The sequence below is a fragment of the Biomphalaria glabrata genome, chromosome 15, assembly GCF_947242115.1.
Source record: "Biomphalaria glabrata chromosome 15, xgBioGlab47.1, whole genome shotgun sequence".
Lineage (NCBI taxonomy): Eukaryota > Metazoa > Mollusca > Gastropoda > Planorbidae > Biomphalaria > Biomphalaria glabrata.
In genome coordinates this window covers 4,186,455-4,213,364 of record NC_074725.1, presented here as the reverse complement: position 1 = coordinate 4,213,364, position 26,910 = coordinate 4,186,455, and the positions used below count along the sequence as shown (strand labels likewise).

Sequence of the window (26,910 nt, the reverse complement as noted above, 5' to 3'; positions counted from 1 at the left end):
TAATTAAATCTAAGCACCTCTTCCAGTGATTCTCTCACCTCTCCTAGTCCACATAGTAAACGTAAATGTTTGTACCAGGGGTTCTTACATTGTTGACAGTCATAGCACTGAGCCCTGATTGACGATTTGCAAGGGGCCGCCTAAAAACAACAAAAAAAAGTATGGATTTATTCCCCTCTATTCCATTGGAAGATACTTTTTATGAAATTATTTTTCGAGGAGAGAGTTACGAAGGATTTCAAACTTTCAAATTGTCGCATAATTGTCGTAGAAATATGTTCAAACAGTTTAAATTACTGGATAACGAAACGGTACGCCTGTTCCGGTGACCTAGATTCTATTTCAATGGTAATGTTGTGTCGTAATGATACGCTATCGTTGTATAGTCCAATTTATTGAACGGGATGGAATTATGGGAAAAACATAAAACATGGATTTCGGACAAACGAACGTAAGAAAATAAACATTTTTGTCGACGAATTGTACAACATGGTTTCTAGGAATTGAAAACCCCCAAAATGCGTCATTTTTTAACTAAGTTCTATAAGCCAAATCTATGAAGCCAAGATAATTATTGTATAAGTTTGTGTAGTGTCAATGCGGATACGAAATTTTTAAAGCAAACTAATGCAAGCCTTTCTAATAATGGACGCCGCATTTGTAATTTCATTATAACGAGAAATATATATGAATCGAAATATAGTAGCATAGGGTTTCGTGATATGACATAAAACTTTGGCAATGCACATTAAATAGTTACATTGCGATTTATAACATTAGCAGTTACTTATGCTTATAAACGAAAATAATGTAACAGTTGTGGGTCGTCGCATAGTGAATAATTGTAAAGAGGGGTCGCCGATCTAAAAAGGTTAAGAACCGTTGGTTTATATTAAACCTACAGTAAGAAAAAAAAAGACTTTTGACCAAAGAACCGTAAATGCTGTGTTATTACACAACTCATCGTTGTCTAGGTATGTTCCATATTTATAAATGAATAAATATTTTAAACAGAGGCGTGGCTAGGGTGGGGGAAGGGAGGGGAGAATTTGAAAATCCCCCGGACTCCCACTTGAGTCCCCCAAATTAGTTTTTGTTTTACATTAAATACTACGCTAAATGTAGGGGCCTCAAAGAGGTGAAGCCCCCAGGGCCCCAAAATGATCGCAAATTCCTAGCTACGCCCCTGAATATTTCTATTTGTACACATAAAATAAAGTCCTGAAATTTAGAAGCAGACAATGAGAGACACAGAGAGATGCTAATATATTTGCTCTTTAAAAGTTATGATTCTAAAAAATGTTTAGGACAGCACTCAAAAGTTTTGAACCACTAGCAATATGCAATGTATCACTCTGTAAATGTCCATACACATTGTTTGTTTGTTTTTTTCATTATTTTAATTCCACTTTTAAAACTTAACACGTGTACTTTTAGTCTGCAATATATGAATCACTCTCAATAAGCTCGGACTTATCTCAAAGAAAGTGTGAATCGCTCTCTGTTAGGAATCACTCTCAATAAGAAATGAATCACTGAATTACTGTCCTATAGTTGCGAATCACTCTCAGTAAGAAATGAATCACTGAATCACTGTCCTACAGTTACGAATCACTCTCAGTCAGTTGGAAGCTGTTGCTATTTGTTTGTTTTCTTCCTTGCGCCGTAAGTTCTATTTATAGAAAGGTTTGACCTATTTTAAAGCCTTCAACCCCTGGGAGCGGCGAGACTCCTGACTTCTACAATGTATTATCTCCCTTCTTTCTCTCTCTCTCTCTCTCTCTCTCTCTCTCTCTCTCTCAGCATCACCGGAACACATTATATACACCTTGTGATACAAGGTCTGGTATATGAGTGAGCACACACTATGCTACAGACTCACTACTCACTAGGACTTGTTACCTTTGGCTTAGTCTAACGTTAAGGTGAGCGTAAAGTCTTGTAACTGTACTGATCTCAAAAGTAGTAGTAGTATATGTTTAACAATTTCTGTTGACTCTACATAGTAACATTGCTGATATTATAATTTATGTGTTACTATAGACAACTAACTATATTTACAGTGAGGTCACTATTTAGGAAACCTCAGAATTCGCGCTATTCAAATTTAGCCAAATCATAGGAATCCTTGGGCATTAGGCCTCTTTTCTCTGCCTCTTTTTTTGGGCTTTATATGCCTCTTTTTGGGCCCTGCAGCCTTTTTTGTGGGCTTTTTATTTTAATTTTTTTAAATTTATTTTTTACTTGTAAGTTCTCACATTTCACAAATATTAAATCATAAAGAATTAAACAGAAAATTTTAAACATGATTAACCTATACTTATCTACTTTACATGATGGTAATGAGAATATTATATTTCACTGGCTCATACTACATAACTATTGAAACCATTATATGTTTGTAGCAATTTTGTTATAATTTTGTGTAATCTAAATTTGAATAAACTTTTAAAATTAAAAATAAAATACAACGTTTACATTCGGTTCACTTAATATATAGTCTAGTGTTTAGTGTTCCGTAGAACATTAGTAACAAAATACAATATTCATTCAAGTTATTAAATAGTGTAGCCGTACTGAGCTGTTGGCCTTGGATTATTTTTGGAACTCTTTGTTAAGAAAAGGTAAGGAGGCGTGCTCTTACTTTAAAGTTTAGCAAAACATCACTGACATATATCTATCATCTGACAGCCGCAGAGGAGATAAGCTTTTGATTTGGGGGGGGGGGGGGGGGGGGGAATGATAGCCTTTACTTTAGGGGGTCGCAAGAATCGTGTAGTCAACTAGTGATGTGTTTCTCAGTGAAACGCCTTTTTTTAGCTGCATATATTAATTGCTGAATAAATAATATAGGACTATTAAATTTAAGGGTAGCCTTGTATGATTATATGATAATAACTGTCGATGGATCAGTTATCGGTAGTAGTAGTTTTCTCTTTACAAAGCTTTTATCAACTCTGTCTGTCTGTCTGGGTGGATTATTGTACACGTCTTTTCCCCTACTTCCCACACGCGGGGATCATGTCGATATTTGTACAATTATTCACTGTCGATCAGTGGCGTAGCTAGGGTGGGGGAGGAGGGGGGATAATTTGAAAATCCCCCCCGGACTCCACATGAGAGGGCCCCCAAATGTGTGTTTTTTTACATTAAAAATGAAATATTACGCAAAATGCAGGGGCCACCAAAGAGGCCCAGTCCCCGAGCCCCGAAACGATGGAAAATTCCTAGCTTCGCCACTGCTGTCGATGACAACACATCATAAAATTTACCAATTAGTACATCAATTAGTGGTAATTAATTACTCTTGTTTTTGTATACAAAAAATGGGAGTTAAAATTGCAATTTTGAGAGACACTGTAACATTTGGAAACGGATTTGTTGTTGTTGTTATTTTTCAAGCATTTTTAAAATTGTGTTTCTCTTTAGGGATTAAAAATTCTTGTTTACATCATAAATCATTGTCTGTGAGTCCTAGAATTAGCGTAACATAATACCTTACTTAAATTAAAACTCATTTCATAACGCATGGACATATTTGGATCTATGCAGAACGTGTGACCTTCTGGGGAATGACCCTTAAAAGAAGACCTCCACACACACAAAATATTTTTTTTTAAAAGTATTTATCTAAAACATACAAAAGAAAGAAAATTAGATTAAATTTCATTGTGCGCTATTTCTTTAACAATATGTCAAGTTTTGGGGCAATTTGTTTGAGCATTCGAGAAATGATTATTGTTTTTACAAAGACCCTGCCCATGGCCTCCAATTATTTATATCCGGCCCTGGTATGTTTCGGATTGAATTTAAATCATCTTAAAAAAAAAAAAAAAAAAAAAAAACTTTCATCCTGGGAATATTTCAATATATATGTCGGTGTGAGCAAGTAAGACTCTCCACTACTTCCGTTCAGAGGCCTTTGGAGCTAATATAAAATGAGATATACTAGTTTAGTCCTTTTTATAAAACAAGATTCTATTCTAACTGCACATAGATATGGTAATGACGTGGCAGTTATGTTGTGTTCTAAGGAGAAATGTGTTTCAATGAACTAGGCCTGTTTGGTCAGCACGTCAACAGTATTTAAGATTCAATTTGAAGTTACCCCCCCCCCCAAAAAAAAAAACGTGGAGACTAAACAGATATGTATTTTAGATTTTAAATACCAACAGGATAATGTTAATCTAATCTAAAAATAGTAACAAACACGTGGAAAGAATAAGGGGAAATATGCGTCAAGGGAAGTAAACCGTTGGCTTCCTTTTTTTTTTTTTTGCTTCCCTCCAGCACAGAATTGCCTAGAAACATGCACCAACCTATATACACTCGCTTTATGTAGAGAGCTTTTTTTATCTGTTATCATTTTATCTTACTTTATTACATTGTTATTGTCTAACGTACTAATCTCCCTTTATGCTATTCCTGTCCTCTCTCTTTCTCCATATTTCTCACTCTTTTTTTTTTTCTATCTCTACTTCTCTATTTCCTTATCACGCCTCTTTCACATGTCTCTCTCTTTTTTTTTTATTTCATAATCTCTCTCTCTCGCTTTCTCTCCCTCTTTGACGATTCCTTTCTCGGTCTCTTTCTCTGTCTCTCATCCTGTTTCCCTCTCTTATTCATCATTCTCTCTCTCTTTCCCCCTCTCTCTCCCTCTTTCTCTCTGCTTCTACCTCTCTCCCTCCCTCCCTCCCTCTCTCTCTCTCTCTCTTTCTGTGATGCAGTTCCATTTTTAAAATTCTTTGTTATTCGATCATGTTTGTTTTATCACTGGCTGCAACCTTTTGTCTTGACGTTAGCTGGGTTTTTTTTTTTTTTTTTGCTCCTAATTTCCAACACATCCTCCTTTCTATCCTCTCCTCCTCTCTACATCCTCTCCTCTCTAGTCTCTCCTTCTCTCCCAATCCACTTTCAGAAAATATATTTGATATACTTTGGGTTTTATATACACCGCGACAAAGATAAATGGATTACAGATCAAAATAGCAGCACGAAATTAAATACTTTCAACAAAATAATTGGCTGCTCTGTGAATGTAGATAGATCGCTGGGGAAAGAGAGAGAGACAGACAGAGACAGACATAGAGTGAGAGAGACAGGATAAAGAGAGAGAGACAGACAGAGACAGACATAGAGTGAGAGAAACAGAGAGAGACAGAGATAAAGAGAGAGAGAGACAGACAGAGACCGTGAGACAGCGAGAGAGATAGACAGAGAGAGAGAGAGACAGAGAGAGACAAAGAGAGAGACAGAGAGAGAGACAGAAAAAGAGAGAGAGAAAGTGAGACAAAGAGAGAGAAAGACACAGAGAGACAGAAAAAGAGAGAGAAAGAGAGACAGAGAGATACACAGAGACAGAAAAAGAGAGACAGAAAATGAGACAGAAAAAGAGAGAGAAACAGAGAGAGACACAGAGAGATAGAAAAAGATAGACAAAGAGAGACAGAAAAAGAGAGAGAGAAAGAGAGACAAAGAGAGAGAAAGACACAGAGAGACAGAGACAGAGAGAGAAAGAGAGACATAGAGAGACACACAGAGAGACAGGAAAAAGAGAGACAGAAGGAGAGACAGAAAAAGAGAGAGAGACAGAGAGAAATGAACAAGAATGATGTCACGTCAGTTGGGGGAGAAAGAAAGTGAATGGAATTAAAAGAAAACAAAACTTACAATGTATGGAGGAGCCACGTGTCCTTGAGTCATCAGAGATTTACGGTTGCCATGGTTTCACAGTATTCACTGTTAACGTGTAAAATTATTTCATGGTTGTCTACCTTGCTATCACTGAGAGGCCGCTTCACAGTGGAAACAAAATTCAGAAGACCGCATTATAATTTTACTATGAAATACTCAATGTACGAAGTTGCCAAGTTGCACACAACACTGCATTTTTAAATTGCTTAACAAGCAAAATACAAGAATTACTTTAAAAAAAAAAGGTTATGTTAAGTCTAGCTGTATCAATTAGTTTGGATCAGTCATGTAATTGAAAATGTAGAGAAGATGTCTGACCTGGTTCTATATCATTTGTACTGGTCAGAAGATAGGTTACGTGTTGATGTATTAGTGAGTTCGTGTCCTAAGACGTTCACATCAAGACACCCCACAAAAAAGTAAATAACAAGTATATGTAAGAATATAACGGTTTAACTCTTTCTCTCCTAACTGACGATACCAACGTTGATTCCACCAGAATGTGGTAAATAATTAAGGAGAGAAAGAGTTAATCCAGAACGGGAACGGTCTAGTCTCAGTCACTCTAATAAACGATGTTACCTCTACGAAAGCCTAGACTCAACTGTCCGTTAATCCAATCTACAATCTCACTTTGGATTCCTAATTGTGCGTTCAGTAGCAGACACATAAAGTGCGTCTCTACGCTACCAGCTATTTGGGGCTACAAGTTAACAACCGACAACAACAAAGATGTCAAAAGTAGCATCTTTATATAACAATAACCAACCAAATGATACACCTAGATACAAGATACAGGAAGATACAACTAGAAACAAGATAAAATACGGAAAAGGAACGAACGAGTTATTGTACCGTCTGGTTCTAGATTGAAAGAAGTCGCCCAATTCGTGGCTGTTTTCTAAGATTTTTCCTATCCTGCTGGGACATTTTTGTTCAAAAAGTTAATACTGCTGTTTAGATGTGTGGTGCCCAAACTAAATCCTGCGGGTCATATCTGACCCGTAACGTGATGCCTTTCATCTTCTCAAAACTTCCGCCTCAGTGAGAATCGGTTCCATTGCACTTGACGATTTTCATGTTTGTTTGTTTTTTAATTATATTTTTTCAGTGATACAGCACGTGTCAAGTGTCACGTGTTTCGGAAATGCATAAGGGAACAAGGCCGAAGAAAAAATTGAGTATCTCTGACTTAGTGTAATAGATAAAGTTCTATTTAAAGATCTAGCCTTGACATATCTAGTCACGTGCAATTCACACCAAGTCAAACTAACAGCACTTTAGAAACCCTCCGAAGGAAGAGTCCAATTAAAGGTTGGCCTGTTCGTATTTTCACTTTCTGATCAGCTCGACAGGTCACCACCACCGTGTCCTAAGAGAGATTTCCCTAGAAGTCACCTAAGCCGGTTATTTGAATTCAACGAAAAAAAAAAAAAGAACCTAAATGCAATATTTAACTGCGCGTAAAATAACCAATCATATCTTTTGGTTTAAGAAAATGCGAGACAAGCAGTTCAAAGGTCAAAGCTTCAGCAAACTCAGAAGGCGATGTCTCAGAAAGCGGAAGTTATTTGTGGACGGGGAATTCCCTCCCACTGGCTCCTCGCTGTTTTTTAGCAGACCCGCCCCTTCAGATATTGTCTGGAAACGTCCAAAGGTACCTAGAATAGCAGCTAGACAATTTAACTCTTTCTCTCCTTATTAAAGATAACATCCTTTATGGTCTGTCATTTAATTCAATTAATTTTGGATTTTATAAACATTAATTTTGTGTTTTATAAAAAGTGCATGCATTCTCCAATAATTCTATACCAAAAGTAACGTTTTTTGATTACAAACAAAAATGTTATTGAAGTTTTATCATAACAGGGTAGAATGTACAAATGTAAAAAAAAAAAAAAAAAAGAACTATTCTGTTAGAACGTGGAAAATAATTATGGAGATAAAGAGTTAAAACTGTAATGTAGATAACTAATCAATACATAGCAACAATATAAATGACGTTGCTGTGTCTGTAATTTAATTATGATAATATAAATATTATCATAAATATAAATTAATAGTCATTTTCTGGCATTGATTCCAATGCTCGCTCACTCATCAATTCGTAGAAGATAAATTAAATATAATTCATTTGACTGCAGGACATTGTCAAAGATCCAAAGTTCTTCATCGACAAAGCCAGCGCTGATGACTTTTCCCAAGGAATCCTGGGAAATTGTTGGTTTGTCGCTGCCTGTGCTTGTATAGCCGAGGACAGCAACTTGTGGAAGAAGGTAGCCGACATTTGAGTTCGTGAAGGAAACAAGGGACGTAATGTCTTGAAATTAACTTTATTTTCTAGAGTTAACATTTTTCATTGACGTTAACTATTTGACATATTTCGAATGTTCCTTTAGAGTAGAAGATAATCTACTTCCTAGTCCCAACCTCCCGCACGAATATGGGGGATGGCAGTTGGCAAGGTATGAACCCGGGACATCTAAATGGCGGAATGACAGTCCAGCGTGCAAACCGCAAGACCAGGCAGTCATCCATAAATTATAATTTACTTAATTAGACCTGATTTTAAAAAAACAAAACGCCTCCAAAGTAAAATAAAAGATGGATGTCTAATTTTCTTTCTATTTCTCTCTCGGATAGTACATAGATTCTTTCCGTAGCAGGTCACGTTCTTACTAGATTATCTCCAAAAGTCTTCCATTGAGTAAACAGAGTTGTCTTACTTGTTACATTAAATACTAAAAATAGATGTAGATGCCAACAGTGATGTTTTTCTAAAGATTGTCATGAACCAAAAAGTTTCTTTTTCCACTTCCGTTTCACACTTTCTTCATAGTTTAAAAAAAAAAGGTGGAAGTCAGAAGGGGGAGGGGGGCGTTGGATGGCTGCATAGTCGTGTGGTATGAGCGCTGGACTGACGTTCGGACTTCACGATGGTCCAGGGTTCATACCCTGCCCGCTGTCATAGCCCGTCATCCTGCGCTTGGGGGGGGGGGGGGAGTTTGGGCCAGGAAGGAAATTATTTTCAACTCTGAAGGAACATCCGAAACATGTCAAACATTTTACAAACGTGGTCAAAAGCTTATTAAAAAATAGCTTGATTTAAACTAAAATTGCGCTCATGGTAGTATAGCTGGATAGTTAGGGTGACAGAGAGAGTCGCACATTTAACGATAATTCCATGGCCATTTTTTTTCACATTTGTTTTTCAAAGAAAAATTAAATTTGAATATTTAGTTTTATGTACATTTATTTAAATTTATGGAGGGCAATTTTCTTTTTTTTTTTTTATTTGAAATTACTTTTTCTTTCCAATAAGTTTTTGTATACCATTTAATTGAAAAAAAAAAGGAAAACAAATTAACATAGTCACTGAACAATAACATATAATATAATTAGAAGCATGTATATTAAAAGCAAGGAACAAGATTAATTATTATCAATTAATTATTAAAAAGTTGTAAGTCTTCATTGATTGAAAAACTAAAATTTTGATAACCTCAAGTAAAAACGTATACTTACTTGGCAGGTCGTTCCAGAGTACAGAGAGCAGGTATTTGTTCCGGAGTCACGATATGCAGGTAAACAAACAGTTAAATTTTGTTGAATCGAGCACGTATGTTTGGAAGTAATTTTTTGGTTCTTTTCAGTCTGAGATGCAGCTCAGTAAGCTCATTAACGCACTAACAAAATAATAAACTATGAACAATTTTGGATCTTCGCTCTTTGTAAAGAACATGAAAAACTGATCTTGCTTGGACCACTCGCTTATTTCTATGAGCCTATAACGGATGAACCCCAGCGGGTATATTATAATGAACAGTGTAAATGGTCATGACCTATATACAGCTTCTCAATAACCTTGACTGTTCAACAGTATTATATAGTCTGGATGTAGATGCGTTAACTAGCCTATCTTATATGTTATTGTAAGTGAAAGTATAATCTGAATATACTACATAAAAAAAGTATAAAATGTGATCTATGATGGTGAGGGAATTGTTTCCTTTACAGCTAAACTGCTTGTCAGATGTATTGAACCCCTCCTGTTAAGTTATACGTGATCTGGTTGTCATAGGAAAAACAAAATTTTGGTTTATGTTTAGAAAGAAAAGGTTGAAATTTTTGGTGACGCGTATAACAGTGATGATTGTGGAGCTTGTGGGTTTTTGTTGGTCATGGAAAGACAGGCCTTTGGTCTTACATGATGAACATCAGTGGAGGTAATGGGGCAGCTGATGCGGATTGCTTAACTGAATAAGTGGATCAGTTGGTGAAGAGCTTGAATTATGTTGGTCATGGAAAGACAGGCCTTTGGTCTTACATGATGAAAATCAGTGGAGGTAATGGGGCAGCTGATGCGGATTGCTTAACTGAATAAGTGGATCGGTTGGTGAAGAGTTTGAATTATGATTCTCTATTAAACTCCAGCCGAGTTATGTTTGCTTAGCTTCGAAAGATCCATGAAAGCATTCTTCATATGTTCACAAAAAGAGAAAAAAAAAAGATTGGACCACTCTACATTGAGCATGCAAAAGTAACATGGATCTTATTAACTAGAATTTCCAGATTACAAACAAATATTTAAAAGTTACAGTGTTCGTGGTCTTCCACTCATTAGGTTTTGCATATTCAGGTTCAATTACCTCCCTTGAGTTTATTAACTTACGGTTTAATTATCTCCCCTCCTCTAATTCTTTAAATTGCTACAGTTTCCACATGTTATGGACTGGTCTTGCTGTTCTATGTCTTTAGCACTTCACTGTTGGTAGAGAACTAAATATATCTTAAGTTATAAAACTTAAAATAACTTCTTTTGTGAGCAATAGTTACACTACTAAATATTAATTTTATTATGATATAGACAAAATCAGCTTGTGATACAATGAAATAAATGTACTGGACTTTAGAAATAATTTTCTTTAACAAAATCTGACTCACTATAATAACACAACCTTTCAGTCTCACGTTCTGGAGTCGTCTGTCCTTAATAAGACTGCTGAAAACACCTAGGCCTATCTTGCATCATTCAGAAACACACTAACACACACACACACTCACACATTCACACAAACTCCATAAGACCCCGCTCTCTAGGGAACATGCATCTCAATTTTAAAAAAAAAAGATTATAATTAGATACTATACTAAGATTGAAGGATAATGTATGTTCTTGGGGATAATCTACTTTTTTTAACATTTTATAACTGTATCTTATCTTAACTTTAAAATTGGAATCGCGGTGGCTGAGTGGTATAGCGCTTGGCTTCCAAACCGACGGGTCCTGGGTTCGTATTAGTTAGGGAAAAGTAAAGGCGATTTGTCGTTGTGCTGGCCACATGACACCCTTGTTAACCGTGGGTTTAGAAACAGATGACCTTTACATCATCTGCCCTGTAGATCGCAAGGTCTGAAAGAAGAACTATGCTTCCTTTATCTTGCAAATGCTTCTGCAGGAAACAAAAGTGGAACATTTGACACATATTTTTGTCTCAGTCTAGAACTGCTCATTCATGTTAATAACGGACCCAGTGACCTACTTTTAATACTTAGGCTTAATGTGATCAAACTATTACGATGCCTGTACACTGATAACCTCTTCAGCCTGTATGTTATGAATATCTAGTGTGTAAGACTAAGACTAAGACTAAGACTGCTTTATTGATCCTTACGGATATTTGTTGTGATTATAAGGACTCTTTTCTCATATAAAGACAACACACCAGAAAAATACACATATATACAACAGACACAACATAAAGAGTTCATTCAGCGACTACACACAGGCATCTTGGTGCTTTTCATGTTCCCTGATCAACGAGTGGCGATGATAGAGTCTGACCGAGTGAGGTACGAACGAGTTTTTGTATCTCTCTGTTCTTGTTTTGATTGACAGTAGTCGCCCACTTCGCGACGACCTGACGTAGTTCTGATGGAGCGGGTGGCCGTTGTCTTCCAAGATTTTTTCGATTTTCCTTAGACACTTTTGTTTAAAAACTTCCTTTAAATATGGTAATGTTGTGAGTGTAATTTTTGATGCCCTTTTTATGATGTTCTCTAGACGCCGCAACAGTTTAGATGAAGCGTTGCCTTGCCAACAAGTTATTGCGTATTTGTTTAGTTATAAGATTGCCGGCTAGTGTATGTTACTTTTTTTCACAACTCTTAGTTTTAAGTCACTCTGTATGTTTGGAATTTTTGCAATCGATTTTATCTACACATCTACTCATCGTCATCGAATTTCTCATACAATCTCATGCTCGATGACAACACAGGAATCAATAACAAATTGACCAATTAATTAATCAATTAGTCGTAATGATTTAAGTTTGTTGTTATATAAATAAATTAACTAAACTAGGGGGAGATAACACTAGATACCCGTGTGAATGCTCTTGGCGAATGGTAAGGCCTTGGGGCTTAGAGTGGCTCAGTGTCAGGCAGGAGTTCAATGTTTGGGTCCCAAATCTTAAGTACCATTTTCAGAAATACTTTTTTTCTAGTAAAAAAAAACAACTATTAAATAGACTCATTGACTTATACATCAGTGGTTGATAAACATGGCGGAGATTTAAGATAAAAGGGCGAGAATAATTAGAAGGTAGAAAAAATTATATAAACACTTATAGTTCAAAGCTTTGTGTGTGTATTAGTTTGAGCTAAAGTGAAATTCCCAACGCTTTAATTTTTCATTAACAAAATTATTTTCAACTTTCTAGTGCGTTTTAATATTAATATAAGTTTTTATACATAGTTTTGTGTTTACTTTTTAATCGCATTTTATTTTGATCCGGTTTCGTGTTCTCGTCTTGTTGTGACAGAATCCTAGTTGTGTTTATTTGTCTAGGTATTTTCCACTTAAGTCCTGGCGTTGATTACTAGTTGTCTGTGTTTATTTCCCTAGGTATTTTCCACTTCAAGTTCTGGCGCTGTGGTACCTGGTTTGATGTGGTGATTGACGACTACCTGCCCACGAGGAACGGAAGACTTATCTTTACACACTCCAAGTCGAGGGATGAGTTCTGGTCAGCACTCCTGGAGAAGGCTTACGCCAAGTAAGTGTGTGGCAGCACGCGCTGTGCGTGAGGAGGGTCTACAGTGTTTGTTTCTCTATTTACTCACGCCTCTAGACTTTACACAATGAAGAGAAGTCAATGAAATGTGAGGTAGGAACGTCTCTTCGGTGAATGATAAAAGTAGAGAGCGAGGGGGGGATGGAGTGTGGGAGAGCTAAGTTGAGAGAGGGGAGAAGGAGATAGCGAACGGGGATAAGGAGAGAGGGAGAGGAGTGAAGGAGAAAGAGGGAGAGTAGTGAAGGAGAAAGAGGAAGAGTAGTGAAGGAGAAAGAGGAAGAGTAGTGAAGGAGAAAGAGGGAGAGGAGTAAAGGTGAAAGAGGGAGAGTAGTGAAGGAGAAAGAGGGAGAGGAGTAAAGGAGAAAGAGGGAGAGTAGTGAAGGAGAAAGAGGGAGAGGAGTAAAGGAGAAAGAGGGAGAGTAGTGAAGGAGAAAGAGGGAGAGGAGTAAAGGAGAAAGAGGGAGAGTAGTGAAGGAGAAAGAGGGAGAGGAGTAAAGGAGAAAGAGGGAGAGTAGTGAAGGAGAAAGAGGGAGAGGAGTAAAGGAGAAAGAGGGAGAGTAGTGAAGGAGAAAGAGGGAGAGGAGTAAAGGAGAAAGAGGGAGAGGAGTGAAGGAGAAAGAGGGAGTGAAGGAGAAAGAGGGAGAGGAGTGAAGGAGAAAGAGGAGTGAAGGAGAAAGAGGGAGGGGAGTGAAGGAGAAAGAGGGAGGGGAGTGAAGGAGAAAGAGGGAGAGAAGTGAAGGAAAAAGAGGAAGAGTAGTGAAGGAGAAAGAGGGAGGGGAGTGAAGGAGAAAGAGGGAGAGAAGTGAAGGAGAAAGAGGGAGAGAGGGAAAAACAAACGGAAACTTACAAATAGACGGATAAAGAGAGAGAACGGGGTTTGAACTTTTATTTAGATGAGTCAAAGTACAAATCCTCCACCCATCCTTCTCATACCCGTAATAAAACGTTATTTGGGAAAAATAATAGAAAATAAAAAATCAAGCCTTCCATTGTTAGCATCAGATCTACCTGTAATATAAATATAAATATAGAAATTTAAAAAAAAAGTAATATAAAAAGCTATTTAGGCGAAAGAAAAGAAAAGAAAGAATCAAGAATTGTTAGTTAGTATCAGATCTACCTGTAAATGTTGACCTACATTTAGTATCACTATTAATTTTAAGGTGTTAGACTTGACTAAACCTACATAGGGTGAGGAGTAAAAAAAAAAAAGTAGTCATTTTCCTAAATAGACAGCTGGAGAACAAGCTCTTACAAAGGTCAAAGGTCACGGGACACACTCTTGATACACAAAAGAAGATCAGACGGCGTTTGTGCTGGAAAGGCAAACAATGTAGCTGAGACTACGCAGGCCTACTCATGTGCACTGCTGCACCGTTTCATATCTTGAAAACAATCTTAAGAGAAATGGTTAATTAGTTTCGTCAGGAAACAGACATATTGCAACAAAGAAGTATCAAGAAGCTCTAGGTTTGAGTTCCGATTAAATAGGTCTAACAATTTGTTTGTAAAATGTTTGACATGTATCGGATGTTCCTTCAGAGTTGAAGATAATATACGTCCTAGTCCAAACCTATTGCATGACGTCGGTGGGTGGCTGCGGGTAGGGTATGAACCCGGGACCATCGGCAAGTCCGAACGGCAGTCCAGCGCGCATACCGCACCACCAGGCAGCCCCCCCCCCCCTTTAACGTAGAATTTATAAACCGTAGCCTAACACATCACGCTTACGCGCTGAAACCTTATTATTGTTACAAAACATAGTACTTTACGTAGGTGCTGTACTTTTCGGATACATATACTACCACATATACTATATTGTAATTGCACTGCATGTAAGATTTTACTGGTAAAATTGTGTCACCAGTCCTCTAATCTTGATTTAGTGGCCTTTAATCAACGCTACTTAGGATTCAGAAACATATTGCTTGAAAAATCATCAAACTAGATTATAATAACTTATGCTATCACGGAGCCCTCCTCAGGTGCGGGGCATGGGGCGGTTGGCCCACTTACCACCACCCTAGGCCCGCCTCAGCACACAAGTGTCTGATCTGAGCTCTCAACACTAATGGCTTTTGGGGCTCACAAAACAAAAACGAAGTGGAAAAAATCGCATGTAAAATGATTACCGACTGCTGCCACAATTTCACAAGAGCACGTGAGAAACGTTGACGTCTGCAGTATGCCTGGTACCAGACAGCCATCCCTTAATGTGCAGGCGGAAGTGATGCTTCCACTTCTTGTCTGGTCCGACTCTGATGGTCATCCAGACCTAGGGGGGCTGGCGAGAAGGGCAAACATCTCAGGCAACGCGCCTTTGGGGGGCACGCGATAGAGGGACTCTGTTGTTCCCTTCAGCCCATCGTACAAACGTTCGTGGCCATGATATCACACTAGAACAGGAGTGGGCAAATTAAGGACCGCGGGCCATATACGGCCCGCCGAAGAGTTTTATGCGGCCTTCCAGTCCCCAATTTTTTTTTAATGCGGCCCTCGGTAAAAAAAAGGTTGTCCACCCCTGCACTAGAACCAGAGTCCCGCGGGCTTTTAGGGCCACCTCTGGTTAATGTCTCAGCTTTTACTTACCTGTGAGCCTAATATTCTCAATTTTGGTATATTTTACTATCAAAGCCAGGCTTTACACATTTATTATTATTATTAATTTTTTTTTTTGCATTTATTCTCTCTTTTTCAATATCACTAAACCATTGTTGTCTTTAGGCTGTTTGGATGTTACGAAGCTTTGGTTGCTGGCAAGGCCAGGGATGCCATGGTGGACATGACAGGAGGTATAGGAGAAGGCCTGGAGATGGCGGATTTCAGGACAGAGCAACTCAAAGACCGGCTCTTTGAACTTCTGCACCAAGCCAAGTCGAATCTGTCTCTGATGTGTGCAAGTATTCAGGTCAGTCGATTTGGGTCTGTGCAGTTTATAAGTAGTACAATTCATCTAGTCATTAGGCAACACTATTTACTCTCAATTAACGAACAATTAAGGATGTCATCTAAGATCTACCATTCTAGTTCTAGACTCAATCCAATTTTCTCCAGTCTGGTTTTGTCAAATGCTTGTAAAATGTTTTACGCGTTTCGGATGTCAGAGCTGAAGATAATTGTTTGGATTTGTGATGCGGTCTTTGTAGGTGATACTTTAGATTCTTATATAGTATCTCGATTCCATGGCTAAGGTTCCCTTTGATTCTCAAGTTAGCGTCCAAGATTGGCAAGCAAACAAGAATATGACCGTGTATACATCATCTTTTGTTTATAAAAAAAATTAGCTTTATATAGCTCACCTTTTGTGCTTACAGCATGCCCTGAGCGCTATGGTCCAATCTCGTTTGTGGACCAGTAGGGGGAGGGGTATCTGGGAGAAGGTTTTCCATGACAGGTAGCCAAGCCAAGTTCAAGCCAAGTTCAAGCGTACTTAACCCATAGTTTGTTTAATCTTTGGGGCACAACATATGAGCATCTTCTCCATTTCTCTTTGTCTTTTGCCTAGGGTAAATCTCTTAAATGTCAGGCCCGTCCATTCTTTTATGTTGCCTTCCCATCGCTTTCTCTGCCTCTTCTTATTTTCCCTGGTACTGTTCCCTGAAGGAAGGTCTTCAGGATCTCCTGATAGGGCCTTAAAATTTTAGTTTGCGTTTTGTAGTGTCGATACATTGTATGTCTAGCATTGCCTAAATTCATATGTCACAATACTATGCTCTTTACAAACCAATGTTTTTGTATAGGCCAAGAATTCTAGTGAAATGGAGACCAAATTAAGCGTAGGTTTGGTTCGTGGACACGCCTACAGTTTGACTGATGTCCGGAAGATTCCATTGAAAGGCACCGGGTTGTTCAGCTTTTTCAACCGGGAGAAAATTCACATGATACGACTCCGGAACCCCTGGGGAGGGGTAGAATGGAAAGGTCCTTGGAGCGATGGGTAAGAATCAATTGTTTATATTTCAAGTAATTTTATTTTTTTCATGTAGCCTTGAAATAGCGTTGTCTTGCTACTAGACTCGACGGCCGCTGTCCGACGCCATGGACCGAAACCAATCGTTACAGTAGGCCTAAAGCCTAAAACTTTAAATTTACTGTTATTGCATAATTACGGTAATAAGACTGACTACGTCATGGGAAAGGCTTTGGAAGTCAACCCTGAGGAAAAATTAGGAACAGGCAACCCTTAAGCAGTTTGCAGCACTCAGTGCTACACCCTGGTAGAATCTGTGATGCCGCTGACCCCAAACTGTATCAGCACTTGCCGTTCCTTTAGATACATCAGCTGTGTGGAGAAAGGGGGGGGGGAGGGGGAACTGCTGAGTGGGCGGTATCGTTCTGACCACAATTAATGCCCAGGAATTCATTTCATTTTAATGCGATAATCAAATAGTCGACTGAAGGAGGTCTTACTTTTTAATCATGTTCTTTTTTGATATAACGTCTGTATTATATAAGATATTGACTTTAAACTAAGACATCAGTTCATGTCACTCTCTTATCCCCGAATTCACAAAGATCTCGTTTGTCACGTGACTTTAACTTTGAAATTTTGTGTAAGCAACACAGCACCGCCGTACGGCTCCAGAAAATGAAATAAATATTATGACCTTTCATTTCATTAGGTCACATGAATGGACCAAAGTCAGTGAATCTGAAAAGAAAGATTTGGGTCTGACCTTTGACGAGAATGGTGAATTTTGGTGAGTCTTTGAATCTTTGTAAAAACATCTACTCATTTTGCCGTTTATTCTGTACAACTTGATATTTCACCAAAAAAAATCCATTATACAGCAGCTGGTTAAATTCAAAAAATATTTTGAAAACTCAACAGAAAAGCATTGTCATTCAGTTTTTACATTGTATATATTTATTTAAACATTTAAAACTCATTATTTAATATATATTTATATAATTGTGTGATGAGATCTATTGATTTGAATTTGACTAATTGTATATCTGTAGGGCGTCACAGAGTTCGCCCAGCTCTGATGTGTACTTACATTGGTTGGGGGAAAGTAAAGGTGGTCGGTAGTTGTGCTGGCTATATGACACCCTTATTAACTGTGGGCCACAAAAACAGATGACCTTTACTGTTTACATCTGCCCAATAGATCACAACGTCTGAAAGGGGGACTTTACTCTTTACTTTTATAATATTTAATTAATCTCAGTCAGGATTAATCTCCTTGTTCTCCTATTCGTACGTGCAAAATAGTTGAACTTGTAACTATCAAAACGTGTAAATCAGTTTATTAAACATATACTGACATTTGTTCCATTCCTGCATGGAACATTACTTATAAGTCAAAATACACAGACTTTTATGACACAATTCTCTGCGATAAATTGGTTAATATTTTCTATTCCTTTTCGATTGGAGAGTTTCATTTTAAAAACCTATAAATAGCAATCTTTTTGGTGTCTCCGGTATAAAAAATAAAGGAGATATTGAATATTATTGATTAGGTGTATTTTAAAAGTCACGTGATATTATCTGGGCACTTGTTAGCCGTGCTGAATCAATTTTGTAAAGTTCTTCTGTTTGTATTTTTTATTTACTTAGAAAATTGGGGTTCCTGGGTTCGAATCTCGGTCAAGACTGGGATTTTGAATTTCGGGAGCCCATGAGTCCACCCAACTCTAATGGGTTAAGTTGGGGAAAGTAAAGGCGGTTGGTCGTTGTGCTAGCCACATGACACCCTGATTGTTAACCGTTGGCCAAAGAAACAGATGACCTTAACATCATCTGCCCTATAGATCGCAAGGTCTGAAAGAGAAACTTTCTTTTATTTTATTCACTTAGAAATTTTGAAGTTTAATTCAGTCTCCTAGACATTAATTGTGAAAATCTTCAAATAGTTTTTATTTGTTGACTTTTTGGCTGACATTAAAACATGTGTTTACCTGAAACATTGTTCTCGTGCCCTTCGTCCCCTAGGATGTCATTTGATGACTTCTGCCGTTACTTCACGCACATTGACATCTGTCACATGATGAACACATCCTTCTTCACGCTCAAGAGATCTTGGAAAGAATCTGTAGCGGTGGGGGTGTGGAGAAGAGGGACCAGAGCAGGTGGCTGCGGCAACCACTCAACCTTCCTGGACAACCCACAGGTTTGTAGCCTGAATGTTCAATCTTTGGCTTTTTCGACTATTGCTGTTCGAGTCTGATCACAACCCGAAGGACACAAGGCCAAATTTAGTTTTATTATTATTTATGTTAAATTGGTTATTGTATAGCGCATATTTTATGCTTATGGTATGCTCAGTACTCTATGATCCGATTCTATTGTGAACCAGTGGGAGAGATGGGGGGTATCTGAGAGAAGGTTTCCGTGCTGCCTTTAGGCGCTCAGCAAAAGTAACTCAAGTCGAGATTCGAAATCGAGCCCCTCGATAGGCAGCTATCAGTTTTAGCCACTCATCCACACATCACACTGGGGGGGGGGGTGTCGTTGTAACTACCACTTAATACCCGTGCTTCAAAATAAGTAGAAAAAAATGTTAAATTTATTTAAATTACTCTTTTTTTTTTAAACTTATTATATTTTTTTTCAATAAATTGTATTCCGTTGGTTATATTTCTTGGAGTCTTAGTTAACTTATTTTATCTCATAATATACATAATATTCCTCAAGTAGAATTTGCATAATATTTCAAACTGAAATACTCTTTTTAGCAGATCTACTTTTTTTTTACCCATTGGACTAATTGTGTTTGTTGATTAGTTTAATAATTCGCTGTATTGCCAGTTCTGTATTCAGGTTTTCTCGTCTCTGTTCCAATGATAAAGTTCATATTTACCATTCGGTTGGCTAATCACTTACATAATACCCTTTCTTTAAATGTCACCTATTAAGCAGAAAACACAGTTCATTGCTATTATTACTATATTTGACACATTTGGGTCTATTACCCGAACTAGGAGCTCGCCTCATTTTCTTTTTTTTTTTTTTAAATGCTAGTTCATATGGTTCATGATAAATGATAAATATACATGACAAAGGTTACAAACAAACCTCACATATAGAAGTAGAATTACAAAAGAGAAGGACAGTAGTCAGCCCTCAAAATCGCCCCTGGCATTTCTATAAAATTCGGCCCACAAATTCTCTATCATGTAATGGGCATCCATGTCTAGGTGTATCGGTCCTTAAAAATTATTGTTACGTTTGATAATGTATCGATATGCATGCATACAGTGAACTCTATATCTTTATAAGCAATATAGCGTTTTTCTAAATCAGCAATTATGTAGGCCCTAAAAAGATGAAGCCTACTAGTAGCACTGTCTACATTCTACATTTTATTTTCGGAAAATGTGTTTGATTAAAAGAGTATTACAATGTAATGTCTGTGAAAGTCTTTTTGTTTAAACAAGACGCTTAGAGGGCCTTTTATAAAATAATAAATATAACATAATAAGAATATTATAAAACCTTTAACAACTTGATATGTGCCATAGTGACTTCGATCATGCCATTTCGGTGGCCCTACCGGCCCATTTGGGTACCGGCCCACCGGGCATTTGCCCAAATGCCCATATAGCCAGTCCGCCCCTGACAGTAGTTGTAGAAGCCATGAATCTGATGGTATTAAAGAAATAGATATTATCAAACTTTTTATTTTTATTTATTTTTTTTACCATGCTATAGCTTTCGGCTTTTATCAATTAATATTTAGTCTAGACTCACTTCACTAAAGTAACTTTGCATTTGTAATCTATATATTAGATATAAATTGGATAGATCTACTGATGTATTGAATGTCTAATGTTTATCCTGTATGTTCAGTACTTGCTAGATGTGATCACGGATGAGGAGGAACTGTTGGTGTCGCTGGAACAGGAGGACCGCAGATCTTCCAACTTCAGGACTAGGGGAGAGAACTACACTATTGGTTTCACCATCATTAAGGTTATATTGAGTTATCTAACTTTGACTAAAGCAATAATAATGTATTCTCTTCTCAAATCCTATTCACATGTAATCGCTACGCTTCGTTTACTCCGTTGTGCCAACCTCAATGGAACCGGAATTAGAGAGTTCCGAAACTTAATTAATCACCGTAAAAGTAGACAAAATAAAGTAAATTTCCCTTTTCAGACCTTGCGATCTATAGTCTATAGGGAAGATGATGTAAAACTCATTTGTTTCTGTGGCCCTAGGTTAACGAGGATATTATGTGGCCAGCACAAAGATTAACCGCCTTTACTTTCTTCAACTTATATCAGGTACCCATTAGTGTTAGATAGACTTCTGAAGTGCTCTAAAAATTTCGAAATTCAAAATCTCAGTATTCACTGGTTTCGGAAGCCACAAAGCTACCACCACTTAGGTACTACATAGTTACCATCATTTATTAGTTATCACAAAGTTACCAGCACTTGCTAGGTACCATAGCACTAAAGTTACCACCATTTATTAGGTACCAAAGCATTAAAGCTACCACCATTTATTAGGTACCAAAGCACTAGACTAGAGTACCTACCACTTATTAGGTCCACAACATTAAAGTTACCACCACTTATTAGATCCCACAGCACTAGAGTTACCACCCCATTTTGGTACTTCAGTACTATGGTTACTTTAACTTCTTGAAATGGCAATTAAACGAAGATGATGGTCTCCAGGCGCGTAACCACATGACCGTCGGTGAGGATACGGATCCAGAAAGCTCCTCTGGCTTACAATATTGTAGGTGCCTGGGCTAATATAAACACCCTTGAGTCAACTTACTAGTTTACATGTTTACACGTAGGGCGTAATCATCTTCTTTTTAAAGAAACGTCTATATAAGATAAGATAAATATATATAAAGAAATCATTTTTTGTCCCACTCTAGACAGATTTGAACAGAAAGTACAGGATGCACGACAAGCTGGACAGGGTCCACGCAGGTCCGTTTGTTCAAGCCAGGAGCATCCTGACCCGCCTTCCTCTGAAAAAAGGCCGGTATTGCCTTATACCTTCAACCTTTGACCCCGGTCAAGAGGGGGAGTACATTCTACGAATTTATAGCAGTGGAGGAATTGTGTTGAAGTGAGTCGTAGAAATACATTGATTTGAAGGGTTTAATTTATACTCTGTGGAACTTCCTCGAGAAATGAGGACATGACCTTTTAGACCAGGGGTTCTCAACCTGTGGTTCGCGACCCCTTTGGGGGTCGATTGACCATTTGCCAGGGTAAGTTATGGAAAATATGGATTGGTATTGTCTACTCTTCTATTGCTGTATGTGTGTGTGGGGGGGGGGGGGGAGGGGGTCGCGGCAGAGTGGAGGGATTGTAAAAAGGGGTCGCCGAGCTTAAAAGGTTGAGAACCGCCTGTTTTAGACCGATCCCCTTGCAAGACGACACTGGAGGGCAACTGGAAGGCCTAAACACGTGCCAGGCAACTTTTGAAATCTGTAGGACCAACTTTTAAGCACATCTTTATTTCAACTAGACTAGTGTCTACTGAAAGTGTCTAAGTTACATTGTACAAGGGAAATATGGTTACTATTTGTTTTTTAGTCTTTATACCCACTTTGACATGTTCTCTGTGATAGGGTTTTACCGTAATGCTTTTATTTTCTTTAGTAATAATCTGTGTTTAACATTTAGAGAGCTAAAGAAAGAATTACCAAGTCCGCCAAGGTTCTTCAGAAAGCCTAAGGTGGCAGCTACCTCAGTGTGTGTCAGCTCAGTGGAAGGGTTTAAACTCCCTGAAGGCGAAACAGGTAACCAAAAAAACAAAATCTACTTTCATGAGTTACCTTAGCTCTCTATAAAAGAAGTAAAAAAACAACACATATAAGCTTATCTAAGGGGCGAAACTTATTTTTTCATCCATGTCTCCCAATCATGTAGGATGTATTTATCTTATTTAATATCAAACTATCCTGGTAAAGACTGGGATTATGAATTCAGGGATCTTTAGGGCGCCCCTGAGTCCCCCCAGCTTTAATGGGTACCTGACATTAGTTGGTGAAAGTAAAGGCGGTTGGTCATTTGTTCTTAGGAGGAATCGAAGCTTTCTGTTTTATCAAATAGATCTATACATTGGTTGTAGGAGGAATCGAAACTTACTGTATTATTAAATAGATTGATACAATTGTTTCTAGGAGGAATCGAAGCTTACTGTATTATCAAATTGATCTATACATTTTTTCAAGGGGAATCGAAACTAACTGTATTATTAAATAGATCTATGCATTGTTCCTAGGAGGAATCAAAGCTTACTGTATTATTAAATAGATCGATACAATTGTTTCTAGGAGGAATCGAAGCTTACTGTATTATTAAATAGATCGATACAATTGTTTCTAGGAGGAATCGAAGCTTACTGTATTATTAAATAGATTGATACAACTGTTTCTAGGAGGAATCGAAGCTTACTGTATTATCAAATGTGAAGGACGAGAGGTGCGCCTGCCAACTACGGAGAAGTCAATGAAGCCAGAGTGGAAAGATCGTGTGACGTTCTACAGGCGGAAACCAACGGAAGACGTTGTAGTCGAGGTAAGATCATCTCAAAGCCCAGCAGACCTAACATGGGAAGAAACAGCCTAGCTTGGCAGTTTTAATTGAAAGTTGTCAATAGTCAAAACTTATTGAACTAAAACTAACAACTGGTTATACGTTGTTGTAGGTCTGGGACAGTAATTTGCTGAAGGATTACCTGGTCGGTACACTGACACTACCAATGTCTAAGGCTCATGAATACACGGGAGGTAACATCATCCGTAGGTAAGTTCCTAATCAACCATATTGGTTTAATTTCTTCCCTAGTGCTATCAGAGCATGGAATGGGTTGCCTGAGCTGGCCAGGAAAATCGGTGACTTGGCAGAATTAAAGTCATTGGTTAATATGCATGACTGAATGCATGACGCGTAGGACGTAATCGTCTTCTTTTTTGAAGTAACGTCTGTATTATATAAGATAAGATAAGAATTAATTTTAAATATAGACGGAAATGACATGAGATCAGTATCAACGTAAGTTGGAGTTCCTTGTCCAATGATGTCTGTCTTCTTCAGGTGCACATATAATATTTTAACGATTATTGCCCTTTGCATATCAAGCTGTGATTTAAGCTTTCTAAAATCACGACAATCACTGCTGTAAATTAAATTTGTACTCTATTCATTAGTTTATTCGAACTTACTGTCCTTATAGTGCCATAGCATACACAATTATTTGATGGTTGTCTGAAAGTGCGTCGTATCAACTTGACGCTGTCGAAATGTTCCAGATATTGTACATTGGGCATTTTGAGAGGATTTTGAGAATGTTCTAGAGATCGCTCCCCAATATCCTCAATATCAAGGCTAGTTAAGATTTTAAGTTGCGTCTCACGGTAGACACAGCGCCGTATTTAGACTTGAAGGGGCCCTAAGGTTGTGAGACATGGGGCCATCTTCCAGCCCTTTATAAGTCCAGATATGTCAATGCTAAATTCTTGGGTGCCCTAAGCTATTGGTTGTGTTGCCTAGAAGTGAATCCAGCTCTGCAGACACACGAACACTGTTTTTATTTCAGATTTACCCGAGCAAGGACTCATAATGTAAGCCTATCTATACTAATGACTAAATGCATGACGCGTAGGACGTAATCATCTTCTTTTTTGAAGTAACGTCTGTATCATATAAGATAAGAGGAAGAAGATAAAACCTTACGATTAAGATTCTGCGAACATAAGATAAAACGTATTTTTTTTTAAAGTGTATCAAATTCTGGTTGACAGAACCACGTGATTGTCATGTATTATTATCGTTCATTGTTCCGCGCCTTTTTTTCTTTGTTCTGCTACTTTTGAAGTTTTCTGTCCTGAAGTGTCTCCAAATATCATGTTATAAAGTACCAGTAAAAGCAGCAGTACAAAACTCTCTTCTTAGTTGTACCAATGAGGCACGTTAGGGTCAAGTCTAGTTTACAAAGCAAGTAACATAAGAAAATAAAAATTGTGGGTTTTTATAAATGCTTTGCAACTTTCTGAGCAGATAATGGTCTGTCATTTCTCATTCTGTTTATTTCTTGAAATGTTTCCCTATTGCATGGAGTCTTTCCAGTGAACTTTACGTCAAGTGCGGTAATTCCCGCTGATGCCGTGTTTAAGAAAAGGATGTACACCACATTAAATTTAAGGATGATTGTATTTTGAACAATTATAACGGTCGAACCAGAGTTTTCACTGTGTGGCCAATTGGAGAGTTATTTTTTACAAAAGATATTAATAAACTGTCAATTTAAAAAAAAACAAAACATCGAGTCGTTTTCGTTATCCCCCTTCCACCCATTTGACTCTTGAACCCATGATGAGTTTGCAAGCTGATAGGAGAAACTTCAATAAATTCACAGTAATGTTATAATGTTATTCATCTTTTGTAAGTTTGACCTACAGACTGTTCTTTCATTTCGGTTGTTTATGTAAGTTAAAATCAATGATTAATGTTGGTGCAGTACTTAATACATATTTTACTCAATTTTACTTTATACAGTTCCCAATTTTAATAGTGGCAACTTTTTTAGGCTGATATCCTTTAAATACTAACTTTGCATTTCCAGTTTAGAATATTCTTACTGTATTGCAGATATGAGCTGGTCAAACCAGACTCGGACGGGAAGGACCAGCACAGGGGATTCATTTGGGTGAAGGTGAAGCATACTACAAACCTTCGAGAAGTTTGAGCCGTCCCTTTCTCCAAGACTGTCACGTGATCAAATCTAGCCAATCATTGTTCATAATATTTGTGTAAGCATGTATGTGTATCTGCACCTCTGTGATTCGCAAACGTGGATCATGTGATATCTATTTTTAAACACCTAAAAGTTGTAACATTATCAATGCTGAGAAGAGATCGTGTAGAAGCGAGACCAATCTTTATAGTAGACCTCAACACAGACCTGCAACGTCACAACCTGTGGGTAATGATGACCAATAGCTAGTTTGTTGTTTTTTTTTAATTTTGCTTGTAAAGATATAGCACCAGTCAGTGGCATTGGCGTAGCTAGCAATGTGCGGGTGGTAATTTGTTATGTCCAATATTCTTTCTTAAATAAATGTAAGCTGTAGACCAGCTTGAATCAAATGCTGCCAGATTTATGTAAATCTCTGAAGGAAACGCAATTTTTATTCTTTTTTTTTTTTTAAAGCCTTACATGTCACTTTATTGTTTAATGCACTGGTTATGGACAAGTTTAGAATGTTGTTTTTCTTAATTACCAATTAGTAATGGATCAATCTCTTTTGTAGGCTAGTGGGGGAAGGGGGTATCTGGGAGAAGATTTTCCAACCGCTCAGCAAACCCAACCCTGCTAGAGTCGTGATTCGAACTCAAGCATCCTTGTAAAGTGGCCAAGCAGTAACCAAGTGGTTTAAGCCTCTCAGCCACACATCACTTGCTTGGAGGGAACTTGAAGTTTGTCTGTGACTAGGCAACAATAATGACAGCAAGGCTCAAGATTTAAATAAGCAAGAGGGAAAAATGTGGAGAGATCATCTGTAGAGAGCCTTGGACATCATGCGTTTTCTCTAAATGCAGGATCTGGCACTCAGTGAGCATCACAAACGAGTTGAAGAAGTATTGGCAGTACAAATTCAAATAATTATCCTGGAGTGAAATTACTATCCAAATACGATCCATTCATGAGAGACCGAATACGTACAGGTCCCAACAAAAAAAAAGTATTGTAATATACGTCCTCACGAAAACACACAAAAAAATAATACAGATAGTATAAAAGCAAATATTTTTCGATTATTTTCCACAGTACACATAAAATCTGGATCAAAATTGTATGGTGCATTGTCATGCGGGGCCTCAAAGACGAATTGGCCACAAGAAAAAATTGCCACTCGAAAAAAAGATGAAGATAGATTTTCTATCAACACACAAGAAAAAGCTACTGATGGAAATACCTTCCTTGGACCGCATTGCTCATGAAATAATAACCCCATTAGAACCATATCATGATATGGCTGATAAATATGGAATTTATTCGCCATTATTGAATCCTCCGATGGAAATCAAACTAGATGGTTCTCCCGGCGAAATTGTCAAAAACGAACTTTGTCTGGAGGCTCAGGTAATTGTCTCAGTTTCTCCAGAAGACACCGAACTTCCAAAACAAGAATCTATTAAGTTTTAGAGTTTT

General features: G+C 37.7%; 1 protein-coding gene across 1 annotated transcript; it reads left to right on the top strand.

Annotated features, from left to right (window-relative positions):
* Positions 1-110: 110 nt before the first annotated feature.
* LOC106069466 (calpain-5-like) lies at positions 111-26,910 on the top strand. The gene is made up of 15 exons (XM_056012715.1): positions 111-1,925; positions 7,190-7,351; positions 7,839-7,970; positions 9,227-9,278; positions 12,602-12,752; positions 15,495-15,678; positions 16,511-16,707; positions 17,393-17,470; positions 18,709-18,886; positions 20,566-20,688; positions 21,617-21,813; positions 22,377-22,492; positions 23,134-23,273; positions 23,404-23,501; positions 25,347-26,910. The coding sequence occupies exons 2-15, from the start codon at positions 7,193-7,195 to the stop codon at positions 25,441-25,443; spliced, it is 1,902 nt and encodes a 633-aa protein (XP_055868690.1). The 5' UTR covers positions 111-1,925; positions 7,190-7,192; the 3' UTR covers positions 25,444-26,910.